Source organism: Elaeis guineensis, chromosome 10 (assembly GCF_000442705.2).
Source record: "Elaeis guineensis isolate ETL-2024a chromosome 10, EG11, whole genome shotgun sequence".
NCBI lineage: Eukaryota > Viridiplantae > Streptophyta > Magnoliopsida > Arecales > Arecaceae > Elaeis > Elaeis guineensis.
In genome coordinates, this window is record NC_026002.2 from 41,868,528 (window position 1) to 41,890,056 (window position 21,529).

Genomic DNA, 21,529 nt, shown 5'->3' on the forward strand with positions numbered 1-21,529 from the left:
GCATGATTACGGAAACCTAACCCTAATAGTTGATCAAGTAGGGACCAGTTGCATCTGGTCGGATTTATAGTTCAAACAAATAGTTAGCTCTTTATAGTTAAAAATATAGTAATTGATAGTGAATATAAAATCATCAAAAGTTTTAGATGAAACTAAAAGGCGATCTTAGACGTTAAATTTCTTAGTCAAAGATTATTAAACTTGATCTAAGAATTTGGTCATTGTTAAGATAGAAGTTTATAAACTAAAATTTAAAAAAAAATAAACATTGAAATACTTGAGAAATTATAAATATTTAAATATAATTAAGTAAAAGTAGGTCAGCAGAGGTGGGTTATTGAGATGTGTAAAGAGAGATTAGTTTAAATGAGATTTATTAAAAGAATTGAAAAGATATTTAGTGTGGATCAGAAGGGATTTTATATGATTTTTGGGTTGGTTTGGATAGGGTCCGGGCTGAGTCGGGTCAACCGGGCCTATTTTATTTTATTTTATCTTTTTTGTTAACTCAAGTTGTTGACTCGGACGGTGAGTCGGTGTTGAAAAAACATGATTATAAATGTTGGGAAGAGAGACCATGTATCATGTCTAACCAACCAAGAAAAGGCCCTAGTCTTCGAAATTCCTTGTAACTTAATTGACGTTGGCTTGGAGGCGGTTAAGAAGCGACTCTGAGAGAACTCCGTTTGCGAACGAGCCAAAGCTTACTTTATAGGCCTTGTCTAAGTTCGACTTTTTCTCTTGTTCGGAAGAACCAGTTTGGCTGTAACAAAAATTTTGATAATAACAATAAAATCTTCCTTTTCTTTGAAAAATAATTATCAATCAATTTCATAAGATAATCAGAGAATAATTATCTAGTAGAATAATTATCAATCAATTTCAAAAGATAATTATAAAATAATTATCACAGTAAGTATAATCTCGGACACCAAATTTATGTGAAAAAAATCTTCCCCTCAATATGAGTGAGAGTAAAAAAATCATAGCCAAAATCTCCACTATCATCAAAATAATGAGATGTAAAAGGAGTTCTTTGAAATCTAAAATCTTATAGATGTAAAGCAACTCTCTATCAAAGTCAAAGATCGAAATCACCTGACAAAATCACCAAGATAGTGATAAATCAACAAGAAGAGTTGAAGAAACCGGGTTGCAAAAAAAATTTGAGAATCTGAGCTGCTGAAACAACCAAATCTGAAAATGCTAAAAAGCTTCAATGGCCAATTGCACCGTTTAGGACAAAGAACTATGAGAGTAGAATCTCCACATAATATTTTAGCTCAATCGGTATTCAAATTACTATCCGATCGTCAGATTGATCAGAACTCTGCTGCTGCCAAACCAGACAAGGAACTTTGTATTCTGCCTCTGCCGTCGCTCTTCTTCACACGCTACCAGAGGTGGCTCTGCCACACTAAATTAAGGACACTCTAATCAGAAAATAAGTGGGCTCAATTTTTCCCACATTGTGTTTGAGCCATCCTCCACATATGAGTGAAGCCCAATCCAACAAATCTCCCTCTCACGAGTATGTGGAGGAATTCGACATTCCAGCTATGAGACGATATGTATCAAGCTTCTCTCTTGACAGCGTCTTTGTCAACATATCAGTACTATTATCAGCTACATGAATTTTCTCAAGTCTAACAACTTAGAGCTTAACACATCACGTATCCAATGATATCGGATGTCAATATGCTTCGACTTTGAATGAAAAAAAGAATTCTTACCAAAGTGTATGGCATTCTGATTGTTGCAAAACAGTACATACTTGTCTTGTTTGAAACCAAACCCTCGAAGAAACTTTTTCATCCATAGCAACTCTTTACATACTTCAGTTGCTACAATAAATTTTGCCTTTGTAATTGAAAGTGCAATGCACTTTTGCAACCTTGACTGCTATACTACAGCTCCCTCTGCTCCCTCTGCAAAGTTAATCAAATATTCTAAAGTAGACTTGCAAGAATCAATTTCTCCTCCTAAATCTGTATTAGTAAAGCCAACTAACATAGGTTTATCTTCACCAAAGAAAAGTCTCAAGTTGGGGGTATCACAAAGATATCTCATAATCCACTTCACAGCATTCCAATGCTCTTGATCAAGATTTAAGAGAAAATGACTAACTGTACAAACTACATGAGCTATATCAGGTCTAGTGTATAGCATGGTATACATTAAACTTCCAACTGCTGAGGCATAGGAGATTCTTTTCATATGTTCCTTTGCTTCATATATGGTAGGACATTGTTTGGAGCTTAATTTGAAATGAGATACAAGAGAACTACTAACCACTTTAGCCTTATCCATGCGGAACCGTTGAAGTACCTTTTGAATATACTTCTCTTGTAAAAAATACAATCTTTTTATACTTCTTTCTCAGCTGATCTTCATTCCTAAAATCTATTTTGCAGCACTTATATCCTTTATAGCAAATGACTTAGCTGTTTCTTCAAGGCATCAATCTTGCAAATATTTTTACCAACAATAAAAATATCATCTACATAAAATAAAAGAATGATAAAATCATCATCAAAAAAATTTTGCATGATTACACAGTGATCTGAAGTATTCTTTTTGTAGCCTTGCTCTCTCATAACTGACTCAAATTTCTTATACCACTGTCTCGGAGCTTGCTTTAACCCATAAATATCTTTCTTCAACTTACAAACATAATCTTCTTTACCCTTTACTTCAAATCCTTCTTACTGCTCTATGTAGATTTCTTCTTCTAAATTACTATGAAAGAAAATAGTCTTCACATCCATCTACTTAATCTCCAAGTCAAGACTAGCTGCTAACCCAAATACTGCATGGATAGAGGATATCTTTACAACAGGAGAGAATATGTCTCCAAAATCAATCCCCTTTCTTTGGTTGAAGCCTTTAACATCCAATCTTGCTTTGTACCGAAATCTTACCTATGTTCTTCATACTTTGTCCTATACACCCACTTGTCCTTCAATGCTTTCTTGCCTTTAGGCAACTTTACCAACTCAAAGGCATGATTTTCATGTAGAGATTTCATTTCATTCTGCATAGCTTTAACCTACTCATCCTTTTGCTCATTTTCCATGGCCTCTTCATAATACTCAGGTTCTCCCCCATCAGTCAACAAAATATACTCACTCGCACAGTATTTAGTTGAAAGCTGCCTATTTCTAGTAGATCTTCTAAGTGGAATTGTAGGAATTTCATATGTTGGCTGCTCCACATGAGTATCCCTATCTATTTCTTCTTATGTGAGAACATCTATATCAATTGCATCATGCATATCATTCTGAGTTTCAATTGCATCTTGCTTTCCCATTGGAGTAGGAGGGACTATATCTAGTTCAACTGGTATAGCACTGTACTTAGGTACTGATTTTTTTTCTCTTTTAATGTCAGCCATTGTTTGATCCTCCATAAACATAGCATCTCTGCTTCTGATAAGTTTTCTATTAACAGGATCATATAACCTATAGCCAAACTCATCTTGACCATAATCCAAAAATATACATTATCTAGTTTTCACATCTAACTTAGATCTTTCATCTTTTAGAATATGCACAAAAGCTTTATATCCAAAAATCCACAAATGATCATAAGAGATCTCTTTACCAGGTCAAATTCTCTATGGCACGTCAAATTGCAAAAGAACACTTGGTAAAAAATTTAAAACATATATAATTGTATTCAAAGCTTCTCCCCAAAAGAATTTTGGCAATCCAACTTGTGAAAGCAAGCATCTGCCTCTTTCAACAAGTATACTGTTCATCCTTTCAGCTAAGCCATTTAACTATGGAGTCTTTGGAGAAGTTTTCTGATGTCTAATACCTTGCTCTCTATAATAAGTATCAAATGATCCTGAATATTCACCACTATTGTCTGTATAAATACACTTCAATTTCTTCCCAATTCCTCTCTCAATTGAAGCTTGAAACTTTTTAAACATGAATAACACTTGATCTTTTGTCTTCAAAGTGTAAACCCAAGACTTTCTTGAATGATCATCAATGAAAGAAATAAAATAATAAGAAACACCAAGAGACATTGTCTTTATAGGACCACAAACATTAGAATGTACCAAATCAAGAATTTTTTATTTTCAGAAAGGTGAATGACTATTGAAGGATACTCTATTTTATTTTTCTACCAAACAATGCACATATTTCTGCAAATGTGTCCTCTAAACTCCAAGTAGCACCTTCCTTTTTGCTAGCACAGTAACCCTTTCTCGCTCATATGGCATAATCTCTGATGCCACAACTCTAATCCATCATTTGTCCCAATTGCATGCACAACATCTCTAACAATCTTAGCATGAGGCAAGTACAAAATAGTGTGCTTCTTACCTCTAGCTGCAACCATAGAGTCCTCTGTGAGTTTCCAGCTATCACCTAAAAAATTACCATCATAGCCTTCATCACAAAGTTTACCTACTAAAAGTAGATTTAACCAAATATCTAGAATATACTTTATACGTCTGAAAAATAATCTGGATCCATTAAAGGTCTCCAAGCAGACATCTCCAATACCAGCGCATTTAGTTACACCCTCATTAGCTATTCTCATATCTCCAAAACCACCAGGTGTGTAGGAGGTGAACACATCCCTCCTAACTATAACATGAATGGAAGCACCACTGTCAACCACCCAACTAGTCTCACCATGAGTAAGATTAACTACATCATACTCCTGAATGACAAGGAGATCTTTAGGAGTTACATTGACCCTGTCATCATCATCACTGTTATCTTCTCATTTCTTTTTTTTCTTTGTTCTTCCTGTACTCTCTTTTCCACTTGTAATAAAATTTTTGATATGCCCTTTCTTACCACAATAGCGACACTCAAAATTTTATACTCTTCCTTGACTTGCTTCTGCTATTCTCTCTATTTTTGGGATCCCGGCTCTTACTTGTCTCTCTGGACTCAGAAACTAAGACTTTTGATTGTGAAGAAGACCTTTGTGATTTTCTTTTTATCTCTTCTTTCAAAACATTGCTTTTAGCAAAATCCATGGAGATAATACCATCTGGTGCAGAATTAGATAAAGACATTCTAAATATCTTTTATAAGTTCGACAAGATATCAAGAAGCCACAAATCTAAAATTTCTTTATCAAATTTAATGCCTATACCAGCAAGCTGATTAATGATTCTTTGAAAAATATTTAAGTGATTTTTCATCAAAGTTCCATCCTCATACCTCAAGGCCATCATCTATTTTATTAAAAACAACTTGTTGTTCCCAATCTTTTGGGCATACAATTGTTCCAATTTGTTCCAAAATGTCCGAGCATGTGTCTCCCCATTAATATCGTTCAATACATTATCATCTACCCACTTTCTGATATAGCCACACACTTGCCAATGCATCAAGGCTCATTCCTCATCTATTTTACATTTAGATTTTTTAGTAGCAAACACAGGTAGATAATAATCTTTAACATAGAGTAGATCCTCCATTTTTTTCTTTTTAAAGAGCATAATTTGAACCATTCAAATTAACCATTCTACTTGTATTGACTTTCATCATTCAAAACAAATAAGATAACATAAAAACAAGCTATGATATTAGTCTATTGGAAAGAACCAGTTTGACTGCAACAACAATTTTGACAACAACAACAAAATCTTCCCTTTATTTGAATTAAGAGAAAGTACTCAAGTAGAATATATCAATTAATTTTAGAAAATAATCAGAGAATAATCATCACAGTAAGCATAATCTCGGGTACCAAATTTATGTGAAAAAAAATCTCTTCCTCCATATGAGTGAGAGTAAAAAAATTACGGCCAAAATCTCCACACGTGGCCTCGTGAGCCACGATATCCTTCATTGTCCACAGTGAACCGTGATATCCAGGCAGGCCTGGACGCCCGCACTGCCTGAGCGCACACTCGTGCCTGTCTGGGTTGGCTAGTGCACTGCTGGCCCATGAGGCAGTGCGCTGCCGAGCCTGGCCCATGCCGCCTTCAGCCTGCACCAGCCCGTGGGCTCCTCCGACAGTCCGTGGGCCATACCAACTGCTCTCGACCTTCTCTCGTGCATATCTTCTCCATCTGGACTCCATTTGGGCTGTTCTTGGACTCGTTGGATTTCGTTCGTTGTCCTGGACCTTGTCTTAGATTTATTATAGACCGAATCTCAAGATATTTTTTCAATAATTAGTTGAATACTTAAATTTGTATCTATATTCAAAAAAATTCGGACATGAAAATGGATCTAGATGGATATTATTAGGTCTACTTTCACCCCTACGCCCAAGTCCTTTAAAAGGGTGGTTAACCCTAAATCAGTTATGTGATTGTTTGACATTGATGAAGTCTATAATTTTTTTCTTTAGAGCAAAACATCAATGAAGTCAATATTAAAGAGCCATGGCAATCCAAAAAGTAAAATATTGGGAGCTATTAAAAATTTCATATCTTAAACCTTGGAATCATTGTAATAGACACCAGATACATACTTATGGATGTGCTTATCCTCCAATGGATCCTTTGATTTCAATTTGTAGACATACAGTACAAAGCCAATCCCATTTAATGGGAGAGGCATGGACAAGGATGATAGTCATCTTATTCATGGTTTATCTTAAATATCATAAATTATTTTAATGTGGTTATCTTACATATCAATAACTTTTTTGATTCGAGATTGAATATTGCTATCATCACTTCCAAGAACGAAAGGTATCCGAAAGGTCCATTTGGTTGGGATGCCTCAAATTATAGGATAATCTAACTATTCATAAAAATTATTTATCAAAAAAATTATTGTAAAGAAAAATAAAATTTATTATATTTAGTTTAGGACTGAAATCAGATCGAATATTAGCATATCCATATTCATATTTGTTTTATTTGATGAATATAAAAACGGATACAGATATTATTGAGATGCAAAAATTGATATCCATATTTGTTTTAAATGGATATAGATACAATTCTGTTGGGATATACCGACCGACGACCCCGACGGACGACCCCGACGGACGACCCCGACTGACGACCGACGGACGACTCCGACCGATGACCCCGACAGACGGCTGCCGACAATATCCGACCGAAGGTGTGTCGGATAAACCGAAGGTGTGTCGGTCGAACCGACCCATGCTGTTTCCGACCGACCGAGCGGCCGAACCCATATTACCGACTCACTGTCGGGGGTGGCAGCCGACGTCTGACTTAAGCAAGACACCAAACCAGCCGACGGTGCCGCCGGATCATCACCCGACGTCCCGGCAGCCGAATACCGATGTATGATCGGCCAGCCCTCCCAAATGCCGTACGACCGCTATGGGCTGCTGTCCTGTCAAGGACGTGCTGTGTGACCACCCTGAAACATTGTCCTGCCAAGGATATGGGTTGATTCTGACAACCCGCGGTGATTTGACAACCCACGGCGACTCTGACAGCCTCCGGCAATTTGACAACTCCTCCCATTGTCTGCGCCATTAATGACGGCGCCATGCCGCGCTCTACTATAAAATGGGGAAGGCAACAGTGCTGGAGGAGGTCGATTCGAAACCCCTGAACCCCTCCTCTCTAGCTCTCGCTCTCTCTCGTTGAGCTCTTTATTTTCTTTTCACTATTGCCTAGTCTCCTCTCTGACTTGACCGTCGGAGAGTCCCCGTCGGAGCCACCTCCGGTCAGTGCGGACTTTCTTTTGCAGGCGCTCGTTCCCGACGATCAGGCGACGAGGGGATTGACCGCAACAGATTGGCACGCCAGATAGGGAGGATCGACAGCACCAGGGATTGTAACCCCCGCGGAACTCGAAGCATCTCCTAAGATGACAAGAACGAGAGCTCAGCGATCGAGGGTCACTGGATCGGCGAGGCGCTCTTCCCGTCGGGAAGAGGCCTCTCCTCCACCCTCCATGGCGGAACCTAGCTCTCCGCATCCCGCGGTGACCACGGAGGCACAGATCGCGATGATCGTGCGGTAGATGACCGTTCTGACAGACGCAATCAAGAGCCTTCAGCGTCAACCGATCCGGTTGCCGCCCCCGCCGGCGGAGCAACCGGCGGCACGTCCGGTGCCCTCCCGAAGCAGCCGCCGAAACCCGCGTCGGTCTCCGTCGCCTCCTCGGGAGCACCTGCCACAACGCTCCCACCGAGAGGAGGAGGGGCGGCTGCGGCGTGACACCCATCGGTCCCGACGGTCATCTCCCTCCCAGCTGGAACGAGCGAGGAAGGAGAAGCGACCGCGAACACCGTCCGCCTCTCTCTCGGACTCATCGGGAGACTCCACCCCCGGGGTCTCTCAGCACCGATGAATCGACGACTACGAACGTAGGTTCGAAGAAATCGATCGTCGGCTTGCCCAGCTGCAGGTGGACGGACAGAAGTCCTCAAATGATGTTGACTTCCAGACCGCCCAACCTCTCTCCCAACTCATCCTCGACGAACCGATCCCCAATCGGTTCAAGATGCCACACGTGGAGCCTTACGACGGCTCCACCGACCCAGTCGACCACTTGGAGAGCTACAAGGCTCTCATGACGATTCAGGAGGCAACCGACACTCTTCTTTGCATTGGCTTCCCCGCCACACTTCGCAAAGCTGCTAGGGTCTGGTACTCCGGCCTCCATTCGGGAAGTATCCACTCCTTCGGGCAGCTCGAACATTCCTTCGTGGTCCATTTCAGCACCAGTCGGAAGCCGCCACGAACCTCGGACAGTCTTTTCTCCCTCAAGCAGAGAGAAAATGAGACTCTACGACACTTTGTGACGCGATTCAATGCGGCCACGCTTGAGGTTCGAGACCTCAACGAAGACATGGCTATCTCGGCCATGAAGAGGGAGCTAAGGGGGTCCCATTTCACATACTCCTTGGACAAGACCCTCCCCCGGACATACGCCGAACTGCTGGAGCGCGCGTACAAGTACATGCGCGCGGACGAAGGAGCTTCCGACCGGTGCCTGACTTAAGGCACGGGCCGAAAGGAAAAACGGAAGAAAGGTCGGGCCCATGCTGAACCCAGCAGGCCCTCCACCGATAGACGGGTCTTACCCCGACGACGGAGTCCGAGACCGACGCATCGCAGGTATGACTCCTACACTCCTCTCCCCGCTCCTCGTACGCAGATCCTGATAGAGATCGAAAGAGTGGAGAATCTATGACGACCTCGGCCTCTGAAGGCAAAAGGCCCCGACCAACACGGCCGATCGTCGATCGCCGAATCAATGGCTCGATCGCCGATCGTCGAATCAATGGCTCGATCACCGATCGCCGAACCGATGGCCTCGACCTCTGAAGGCAAAAGGCCCGGACCAACATGGCTCGATCACCGATCGTCGAATCAACAGCTCGATCATCGATCGCCGAACCGACGGCCTCGGCCTCTGAAGGCAAAAGGCCCCGACCAACATGGCTCGATCATCGATCGCCGAATCAATGGCTCGATCACCGATTGCCGAACCGACGGCCTCGGCCTCTGAAGGCAAAAGGCCCCGACCAACATGGCTCGATCACCGATCGTCGACTCAATGGCTCGATCACCGATCGCCGAACCGACGGCCTCGGCCTCTGAAGGCAAAAGGCCCCGACCAACATGGCTCGATTGTCGATCGTCGAATCTACGACTCCATCATCGGTCTGATCGTCGAATCGCCGAACCAACGGCTCAATCTACGTCTCGATCGTCGAGGACACATCGGATTCTACGACGGAGATCAAAGGGGTGGAATATCTACGACGGCCCCCACCTCTGAAGGCAAAGGACTTCGACTAATGCGGCTGGCTAACTTGCTGACTTAGCTTCGACTAAGAAGGGCAAAATGCCAAGACGACCGCAGTCGCATTTGTGACATACCGATCTGGTCACGACCGGTCGAAGGATATTCGGCTTGCCACCGTTTATCATACATCCCGACGCATACGTCCGACCAAGGGCTGGACAATGGATATTTGACTTGCCATCGTTATCCTATCCGAATACGTCGGACGCTACTCGACTATCAGATTCTGTGGAATGATCGTGTTGACGAGCAACGTTCGGAGGTTGGCCAACCTCCGACCCGACGTGCATGCTCGACCTACAGTCGGGACGATCGATATTGGATCGTTCGTTGATGTGATCGACAGAGTCGGGGCAAGACGGGACGGAAAACCACTCCTTTCGTCCGAAGCCGTCACCCACGTGTTCACGCGAGCCAACACGACATCAGACTCAGGAGTGGGGGGGCAACTGTTGGGATATACCGACCGACGACCCCGACGGACGACCCCGACTGACGACCGACGGACGACTCCGACCGACGACCGATGGACGACTCCGACCGACGACCCCGACAGACGGCTGCCGACAATATCCGACCGAAGGTGTGTCGGATAAACCGAAGGTGTGTCGGCCGAACCGACCCATGCTGTTCCTGACCGACTGAGCGACCGAACCCATATTACCGACTCACTGTCGGGGGTGGCAGCCGACGTCCGACTTAAGCAAGACACCAGACCAGCCGACGGTGCCGCCGGATCATCACCCAACATCCCGACAGTCGAATATCGATATATGATCGGCCTGCCCTCCCAAATGCCGTACGACCGCTATGGGCTGCTGTCCTGTCAAGGACTTGCTGTGTGACCACCCTGAAACATTGTCCTGCCAAGGACATGGGTTGATTCTGACAATCCGTGGTGATTTGACAGCCCACGGCGACTCTGATAGCCTCCGATGATTTGACAACTCCTCCCATTGTCTGCGCCATTAATGACGGTGCCATGCCGCGCTCTACTATAAAACGGAGAAGGCAACAGTGCTGGAGGAGGTCGATTCGAAACTCCTGAACCCCTCCTCTCTAGCTCTCGCTCTCTCTCGTTGAGCTCCTTGTTTTCTTTTCACTGTTGCTTAGTCTTCTCTCTGACTTGACCGTCGGAGGGTCCTCGCCGGAGCCACCTCCGATCAGTGCGGATTTTCTTTTGCAGGTGCTCGTTCCTGACGATCAGGCGACGAGGGGATTGGCCGCAACAAATTCGTATATTGAAAGTATGGATATAATGATGGATGTAACTTAGATAATTAAACTTTATGATTACAAAGTCAAAGATATTACTAAATAAATGACAAATCAAGTTAAAAATATAGTTATATGATTGTATATTTTTCTTAAAAATTAATGAGTACCATATAAAATTATATAAGATTACATATAGATTTGGATATTCGGATACGGATCGGATAGTTATCTATCTATATCCATATCCATTATTCTTTGACGGATATGGATATAGATATGGATATTAGTTAGATCTTCAAATTTTTATCCATATTCGGATTGATGCGGATATAGAAATGGATCTGGATGGATAATATCTATATCACTTTTATCCCTAATTTGATTGGTAAAAAAATTATTTTAGAAAATAATGTTGAAAAAAGATTACTATGTTTGGTTAGAGGTAATCCTACGTAGGAATATGATAAAATTTATAAATATATCTTTCGATATAAAATATTTTTTTAATATTAAGATAGTATTGTTATTTCTAATTAGTTTTTATATAATGACTATAATCATATAGTCTTTTGCATCATGTCTTCTCCATCTTAATTTTTTTACAAAAGCTCTTTATTGGATGAATTTGGAACGATATCAAAACAATCTAATGATTATATATACAGTTTTATTGAGGATATTTTTGCTAAGTATAGATTACCATCACTCGAGAATTTATCAAATACTATGCTAATATTTATTTTTTCTTTTCTCTTCAAAAAATAGATATGGGGCTCATTAATTTTTTTATCATCTTTCTTTCATTTTTCATACCAAACTTGATAATCTGATATATGATTTATTTTTTCATGTCAAATTATCCACAACCAAATAGCTTCAAAAAATACATATTTTCATGCACAAGGCAATAAGATGTTCTACATGGATCGCAATGTTCTATGCTTCGTCAACAGAATCATAGCACATGCCGAAAATAAAAAAAAGCTTCTAAGTGCTGCTTCCTAATTTGCTTTTGATGCGGTGCTAATGGTGCTTTTTTTTTAAACCCCGTGAATTGTATTGATCCCTATAACTACACCAATATTCCTCTGGTGCATCGCACCTATCTCTACTAGTCATTGACTGTTATAATTTCGTATTTTATATCTTCGATGAAAAAATAGATGCAAAGACTGATAGGTTCATGCCCACCCTCTTCCCTTAAGAAAAACCCTCTTTGCTTGGTTGCATTCACTAATCAACAATTATCAGTTAATCCAATTGTTTGGCTGCTCTCTTTCATTTTCTACTTTTATTTATTTATTTTACGAAGAGGTCCAGGTTCAAATCTTGACCGTGTCATATTATTACATTTTTCTTTTGTATGATATATACATTTCTGCAATAGAGCGTGATATGTGCGGACATGGCGGATGCTGATTTGCGTGAAAGGCCGTCTGCTGTTGCTATCATGCCGGCTTGAAACAATTCCACGGCTTACACGGTACGTAGGGTATGCAGGACCTTCACGTCCCACGTCGAAACTACCCCGTTTTGCAGTAAAAACCTCGGGGATCTTGCATGATAAGCCTCTGCTGGAACAATGGCTGGGTACACGTCTTCATCAATGTGGTTGTCACCCAAAAAGGAAAATACTTTTCCTAGACGTTGGAGACGTTTTTGTAACGCTTTGAGCTAACATTGTCTCGGTCGCCCGTTAGCACATGGATTTATCTGTAGACTGGGGGTCCTCTGCGGTGTGGTGCACCGTACACATCATCCATCACACGATGGACGGTCCAGATGTGGATAGCACGGTGCATGCTGCATGTGGCCACGTGCGATCGTCTATCTTAACTATGAGTGACCTGTTCAGACCTCTCTCGATCCAAGAGATAATTGTTCAAATCGCACCCTCTTCTTTTTAAGGATTAAAAAAAAAAAAAAAAAATACAGCGTGGAATCAGTTGGACTAGCCAATTCAGACTTCTTCCAAATCCAAACACCATGCGGTTTCCATCAAAAAAAAAAAAAAAACACCATGTGGTTGCCAGAATGGTTGTTTTCATTATTCAAACAGACTTAGCTGCTCCTTACCACTTCAGCATAAGCATATTATCCTTAATTTTTCTACCGATGTTGCTTGCTTCTTTTAAGCAATATTTACAAAGATGTCAGCACGAGCTCCTGTTTACGAATCACGACCTTGGTTTCCTCTCCATTGGCCTGCTTCAAAAGATCCTGTGGGATCCATGGGCATGTCTTATTCTATTGTCAAATCTATCTTTCGATGTGCTCAGCAACGTAAGAAGCAATCCAATCTACCGTGCTATTCGTTTTCGAAAAATATACTGAACAGACACCGCGACAGACTCATAAAGTAATGTTCAAATATCATGGAGAAGTGGATGGGTCTATAGCTGTCTCTTGTCGTCCTGGATCTAATTGATAACGGTTGCTGAATCACCCTCTATGCAAATTCTCTTCGCTCGCGGCTCCTGCATGGCACAAATAATATCTGCTCAGATGGCTCGAAGCTCAGCTCTCAGCATGGATGGCTAAAAAAGATATGAGATCCCTACCATCGATAATCTGACATTCGGATACCGGATGAAAAATCCAGCACCATCTCTGTCGTTCCTGATACTGCCATCAAAATTGATTTTGATATAAATCCTGAATGAGGGGACTCCCACGAACTGAAGATAATCATTTAGTTCATTGTAAGAGCAACATGGGAGTCTCAGGACTCAGAGACATCTAAAAATGGACCGACAACATCGAAACGATAGTATTCCGCAGTCAAACATATAGCCCTCTCTAGCACCTAATGTGCAGACACCACTTTGACTTCAAAGATCAGACTATTTTTAGATAGTTAGACCTAATAAGCGACATATATCATCTTTCCCTTCAGACATCGATCGGTCCCTCAATCGTACCAGCTACATTCAAGAAGGGCCCTCAAGGACCAAGGCAGTCCATGTGACATCTAAGGCCAAGTCGATAGCTATTTAGCTACTAAAAACCCATGCAACAAAACTGGTACGGCATTATCCCTAGATAGGGTCTGACCTGAAAATGACCTGATTCAAAATAGTCATATATCAGATTTTGTCGCAGAATTATACCTTCCAATTTGATGGACCCTTTAGGACCAACATTATAGTCTTTTCTAGTGGAATTTGGTCTGAGCCATTTCTTGTAACTTGGAAGGTACCTGCTCCTTGATTAAAACGTCATGCTGTTTCTCATTAGAAGGATGATAGAATATTCAAACATACGATGAGTGCTTGGTCCACCAATGCTTGGTCCAGTTCAAGTTATGGATCCCTGTTGAAGATGCCGTTTGAATCAGAAATGTGATCGGTTGTACAAAAAATTGCTAAATGCTTGCATTCACTGTTCCGGCGGTGAATCGTGGCCCTGCCTGGCGTTTAATCTGGCCAAACTGTCAACTTTCGGCAGCTTGAGCCTCACCTAGCTAGCCATGTTGACTCGGCCTAATCGAGTCAGTTCAGCCGGCTCTCACATGGAATATCCAGATCTATTATATTTTTGTGCACATATATTTAATAAAATTTAGATCATGATTAATAGTATAGTTTTTTATTTATGTACTCTATGATATAATTTGGCACTCATGCACTATTATTGTAGATATTTTTTTAGCCATTTGATGTACAGATAGAAGGCATCCAAAATATATAAAATATTTTTAGTAGTTTTGTGATGTAGATTATAATGAACAAAGTAGATTTTGCAGAATGCCCATCACTGATTTTTAATAGGCACGATTAAGGTCTTAATCCTTCCAAAAGGAGAATAGATGAACTCTCTCCATATATAACTATGTATCCTGATTGAAAGTTATGCATTTTGATCTTCTCTAATTTATGTAAGGTTTGGTTTCTCAAAAGAAATTTATGTAAGGTCTGGACACAAAGTAGATAATTTTTATTATATTAACAGGCTAAGATATATTAATAAATATTTAAATTAGTACTTTATTTTATTGATCATTATCTATGCATCTCTTAAAACTATGCTAATTATATAATTTTTAAAAATAAACTTTCAACTAAGCTACCACCGTATTTTTTGTTGTGCCAATTTTTATTTTTCATGCCACCACAAAATTACTCTTTTTTGATAGGTGGTGATAATAAGGAGGGCATCGTTAGTTGCACATTGATTAAGTCAAGAAAGACTCTAGCTTATGTGAAAAAAGACCATCCTCTTCTCTATATGAGGTGCTTTTTGGATTAGAATTTAGAGGAACAAAATTATGAGATCCATGAGTCAGAGTAGACATTATCTTACATGCCACAATAGTAAGATAGCTTGCATTCTAAAGCATTATTCATTGCCACATTAGATGCATCCATCTACCATCCCCTCTTTCAATTCTTATATAATAATATTTATATATGACCGGATCATTAGGTGCCTTGATGTCCATAGCAGGAGAGAGAACCGTGGCACATTTGGCTCATATCCTGGACCATGCTGCTTTGGTTCTACCTATCACCTCACTGGCAATTGGGGCCCCCCTCTAGCTATAACTATAGAACATTTTAGAGATGCTTGTGCTTCATTACTGGAATTAAAATCATAATAGATTAGAATGAAAATCAAAATGATCACCAATTAATGCACTTAGTTTGTGGTTGAAATTAGAATCTGAATTCAAATGGGATCTAAATGGTAGAAGATAGTCCAAATTAGATTTTAAAGAATTGAGGCACCTTTAAAATTAAAATAAAAATAAAATTTTATCTAACAAAATGATTAGAATGAATATTACTCATTATTATTTTCATTTTAGAGTTCAACTTCCTCCGTCGAAATATATTCCAGAATGAGCGTACAGCAACCGCCATGCACAATATAAACATGTGTCAACAATTTGATAGCTTGCCTTTCCAACGACATGGGTGGCCACCAAAGAGTGGCTGGATGGAAAGATGGTGCTAAAATTTGCAATCTAGCTCAAGGAAAACAGCAAATCCAGACAGTCTGGATCCTTCGGACCAATATTAAAATCGCCCATTTCATGTTTGTTTGGCCATTCGGTTGGAAGCTTTTGCATGGTTAGCCTAGAGTACGGAAAGGCATGTTACGACACGTATAAATTGTAAGGGATGTGCGCCGCAAATTAGGGTGCATGGAAAGTCGTACATGGTGATCAAAGCTGTTGGCTTTCCCTTTAAAGGATCATTTATTTGGTTTAATAGTGGTGTTGCTCTTTCTATCTAATACTATAGAAAATATAGAACAAATAATATAAATAGAAAAAGCACTATTATGACTCCAATACCAAATTTTTTATGATTTTTATTATTTCCAGTACAAATTGTGGATTCAATTGGAATTTTTGCAGCTTCAGAGTCTGAATTAGAACTAGGAGCTATTCTATTCACAAAGAAGCTACTCAGCTTAGCAATTAACATATAGCAACTATTGATTTCTTTGCCAAGGAAGCTAACATATTATTTTGACTCTTCCACCAAAATCGGGCTGGCCACGTAAGTTGAGTTTGAATCTCCCATTTATATCTCTTCAAATGTTACAAGCCTTGATTTTAATTTTTATTAATTTAACAATTATTTGACTTTACCATACTAGAACTAATGAAATTCAACATCACAAATTTATCCATTCCATAAAGAAAACAAGAGTTTAATTATAATTGGCTAGTTTTATTATGCTTTATTTTTTTTCCGTATTCAATCCTATATTTTGTAGCAAGCACTATCATATTCAAAAGCAAAAACCAAGTCATTATCATGAAGTAGTATGAAGAAAAAAATTTAATTAGGAATATCTTGGGATTACTATGGCTGAGAGGAAGTCAAGAGGATGGTGTCGTCACAAACAAACAAACAAGGGAACTCAGCCGCCGGTCAAACTCACGAGCTTTGACCACGAATTCCACGGTCAAATTTTCCACCCTCTCCGCCTCCTTCAACGAAGATTCACCATTGCCCATCGGCTTCTACGTAACCACCAGTCCCATATTACTAATCCCCCACCCTCCTTTCCTCCCCTTCTCTCAGACATATACTACCCTCTCCTCTCCAACTCCATTCCAACTCTTCTATTAAAAAGAAACTCCATTCCAACTCCCTCTCTTCCTCTTTTCTTCCCTTCTTTTGGTCTCTCCAAGCTATGACTTCTCCTACCGGGAGTTTAGAGACCTCGTCCAATTCTTGGCCGGCGGCCGCCTTCTCCTTCCCGACTACTTCCTTCTCCGAGCTCCTCTCGGGAGCTGGCAATGATGGCGAGGATTGGTTGATGACCACGGCCACCTGGGGGCTATCTGACAATATGGGAAACGGTGGAGCAGGTGGACCGAAGTTTAAGTCCATGACTCCTCCTTCACTGCCCATCTCTCCTGCTCCTATCTCTCCATCCTCATACTTTGCCATTCTGCCCAGCCTCAGCCCAACGGAGTTCTTGGATTCCTCTGTTCTTCTCTCCTCTAATGTAAGAATGTGAAGTAGAACAGTCTTTTGTAGTCTTACATATATTTCTATCCATTTAATTGGAATTTTAAGTTCCATAATTGGTTCCTCTGTTTTTTTTTTGAGGAGTAGGGGAGGCTGGAATGGATCAGCCACCCATCTTTATTAAGAAAAGAAAGATATTCACAAGAGAGCTGACTGTATTGAATAATTGGTTCCTCCGTTGTTTAGCTTTTTTCCTGTAATCATAATATATATGTGGGTTCATGCCTGCTGTGGGACAGATTCTAACTTCAATAACCATAATTAGAAAAAGCAAGACCCAACTTTTCTTGCCATCTCCGAGACCAGAGTCTTTATCTCTCTCTCCTTCCTCTCACACCATAGTTTATACCTTTCAGTTATTAGGTGGATATTTCTAGTCTTTCTGATTCATGAGTTGACTGAGATGTACATCTATGTATCTGTAAATTATTACATAAATGATGCTTTTTGATAATTAATATGTGTTGAATTGCTTTTGATAGATTCTGCAATCTCCAACAATTGGTACTTCTCCTGCACAAATGTTTGATTGGAGGGGACCTGCTGCAAGTTATCAGCAAGGCATCAAAGAAGAAAACAAGGGCTACTCTGAGTTATCGTTTCAAACCCAAGCAAGTAATGGAGCCGTGCAAACAACATCCTTCCACCCTTCTTCAATGCCAATTTCTTCAGTAAGTGTTCTAATCTTTCTTTCTTTTATTCCAAGTAACTGCTCCTGTGTTATTTTCATTTTTATAGCACTGATACGAAATATTTGTTATACCAGTGACATGTTCTAAGATTCTAATATGTATCTTTCATCTCTTTTTGCTAATATAGGATCAAAAATCATGGAATTACCAACAAGAGAGCAACAATGCCAACGTGAAAGCTGAATTAGTCCCTCCCAGCCGAGCAAATTCTTCTGGGATTCTACATGCAAATGCCCAAGTTGACACTGGCGAGCAGCAATCTTATTTTAGTCATTCTACCCAAGCTGCTCAAACCTTAAGAGAGCAGAGGACGTTAGATGATGGCTACAACTGGAGAAAGTATGGGCAGAAGCCGGTGAAAGGAAGCGAGAACCCTCGCAGTTACTACAAGTGCACTTTCCCGAATTGCCCGAAAAGGAAGAAGCTGGAGAGGTCATTAGATGGACAGATCACAGAGATTGTGTACAAGGGTGCTCACAACCACCCAAAGCCTCCGTCCACCAGAAGGAACTCAGCTTCCTCTCAAGCTTTCCCGGCTTCAGGTGCTGCTGAAGCATCTGATCATTCTTTCGGGGCGCAACCGGGCACGCTAATAGACTCTGTTCCAACACCAGAAAATTCTTCGGTCTCTTTCGGTGACGACAATCTCGATGCTAGTAAATTGGGTGCCGATGAGTTCGATGAAGATGAACCAGATGCTAAGCTTCGGTAAGCTTTTATTTTGTTAATTAGAATTTAAAAAGTGTTTGATTGATTAGTCTTGTGAAGAGGGAGAGAAGTGAAATAATGTCTTCATTTTTTTTTTTTCAGGAGGAAAGATGGTGAGAACGACGGGATTTCAGCCTTAGGCAATAGGACAGTGCGGGAGCCTAGAGTGGTGGTTCAAACCACAAGCGATGTCGATATCCTCGACGATGGGTATCGGTGGAGAAAGTATGGGCAGAAGGTGGTGAAGGGGAATCCAAATCCAAGGTGAGCATTGCCTTGACTCCTCTTAATTTTGGAAATTCTAGAATTGTTGAGGCGTGTTCATGTTCCACAAACTCGGACTGAGCTTGAGGAGCATGACTACCTTGGATCTTTAGGCATTTAGTTTCTCATTTCATGCTGTGGAAAATATGACATCTGGTACACTATGTAAATATTCTTCATTAGAATCAGTGTCTAATCTATTAGAAAAATAAATGATACTAATTAGATGAATATGGACTAAAATTTTGGTTCCTTGCTACCTATAGGAGCTACTACAAATGCACCACTGTGGGTTGCCCGGTGAGAAAGCACGTGGAAAGGGCATCCCATGATCTCAGAGCAGTGATTACAACCTACGAGGGCAAGCACAACCATGACGTTCCTGCTGCTCGTGGAATCGGAGTGCGTAGGCCTCCAACGGAGGACGATAACAGCAAGAATAACTTCACCATGGCTATTAGACCAACGGCGATGGTGAATCATCCTAATCAAATGATGACTAATTCTCTATTTAGTAGTAGACCAAGTGCTTCTGTAAGCCAGGCTCCCCTTACACTCGAGATGCTGCAAACCCCCGGGAGCTATGGATTCTCTGGTTTTGACTACTAATGAATTCTTACATAAATCAGCAGCAGCAGCAGAGACGGATGGAGGGTGTGTTCTCAGAAACAAAGGAAGAATCAAGGGATGAGTTGCTTCCTGAGTCGTCGCAATGCTGAAATTTGTTAGGGGGAAGAGCAATGGACACGGTACTAATAGTTAGGGTTCTCATTGTATATTATATAGGGTTTTCGTTGTAAATTGAGTTAAAGAGGTATAGATTTTTTTTTTTTTTTTTTAAATATCATTTGTTTCACTTGTTTTGGAACCCTTTTAAGCTACAAACAAGACCTTTTGACACCTGCATGGCTGTATCATGAGAGTCGGGAAAAAAGTGAAGAGGAAAGGGATCTGAATAAGTCCAATCTTCATGTTGTACATCAACAACTTATGAAATGTCAAAGAAAGGAAATATTCATAGAATCTATCAGTTTAGAGTTGAGGCAGTATGTCAATAGGTTCAAAATAAATTACCTTCTGTAGTGGTTTGATAAGTTACCAAGTACTTTTAGTTGAAATGCAATTCTCAAATATATGAGTAACACGAACACAAAATATATTGAAATCTCTCTCTCTCTCTCTCGTCTTTGTGTATGTGTACACTCTCTTGTGCAGAAGGTTTGACATACAGTAGCTAGATTAGCAGCTTGTCAAAAAAGAAAATCCTTAAATTAATGATGGTGTACTTCCTAAGAAGGAACCTATGGGACAAGCTTGATTAGCTTATTGCCGAGCGTTGCGGAAATTTTGCATATATTATATTTGGCATTGCTTGACCAAATGTAAAACTCCATGATGTATATATACAGGAACTTTGGCTAACGATTAACTAGCATGAACATCGACATTTTATGTTGGCAATGTTTATTTGGCATCCATGGAGGCATGTAAGAGGGTCGTGGGAATATTCAACATTTCCTCGATCTTTACCAGCCTTTCTTCCTATAGTCGGTCAATTTATCCTGTTCTATATATTGACCTCTGAAAGAAGCTTGAGCTATTTACTTTCAAACACCCATCATTCTTCCCTTTTTCTTACGCAAATAAGATATATATATGTGGTGTTCTAGACATATGAAGTGAAATTGGATGTACATAGCAGCATTTAGAGTCCCCGCTCTTCCAACTTAAATATCAACAAGCCCTTAATAACACGACATAAAACACAAGCACAACTTGACTTCTTCCTTCACAAGAAGAGATCAGGACCAGATTGTTGTCAGGCCAACATCCAACTTTTGGATTTATTGATTTGTGAGTTTTATTTTGGAGAGATTTCAGCTAATTAGACTACTTTCATAAATAGCATTGAGATTTTTATTACAGGGCACAATTGGCATCATGAGACTACTGGTTGAAAGTGAACCATGTCACATGCTGCTATCATGTGACATGGTATGTGACAAACACAGCTTCCTATCTTCTCCTCCTCCAACTAAACCAGAAGCAAAACATAATTCGGGCATTCTTGTTTCTAATATTACTCCACATATCTATAAGTTGAGCAGTGCAGAAGATAAAAGGATCAGAGGAGGGGCAACACAACCACAAGGCAATAACCTAACTACCTGAACCAAAATTGCTTCATAGTAGGGCCTAAAGGTGTTTAAACCTTGACCCTAGTCTGAATTTATATTTGACTGCGATGATAAATCATGACCTGACACATGGACCTAATTCTGAATTTTGAAACTGGAATTGTTGATAAAGTATTAGGTTGGTGGGATAAGCAATGCCTTGTGGACATTGATTAACTAGACTTTTTAATATTGTTGATATGATGTATGATCATATATACTAGTAGTACAGTCGATCTCCAGTATAC

General features: G+C 40.5%; 1 protein-coding gene across 1 annotated transcript; it reads left to right on the forward strand.

The window, feature by feature from the left end:
• Nucleotides 1–16,973: 16,973 nt before the first annotated feature.
• On the forward strand, nt 16,974–20,127 carry LOC105052255 (WRKY transcription factor WRKY24). The gene is made up of 5 exons (XM_010933014.4): nt 16,974–17,417; nt 17,923–18,111; nt 18,260–18,840; nt 18,943–19,104; nt 19,371–20,127. The coding sequence occupies exons 1-5, from the start codon at nt 17,100–17,102 to the stop codon at nt 19,711–19,713; spliced, it is 1,593 nt and encodes a 530-aa protein (XP_010931316.3). The 5' UTR covers nt 16,974–17,099; the 3' UTR covers nt 19,714–20,127.
• Nucleotides 20,128–21,529: the final 1,402 nt, after the last annotated feature.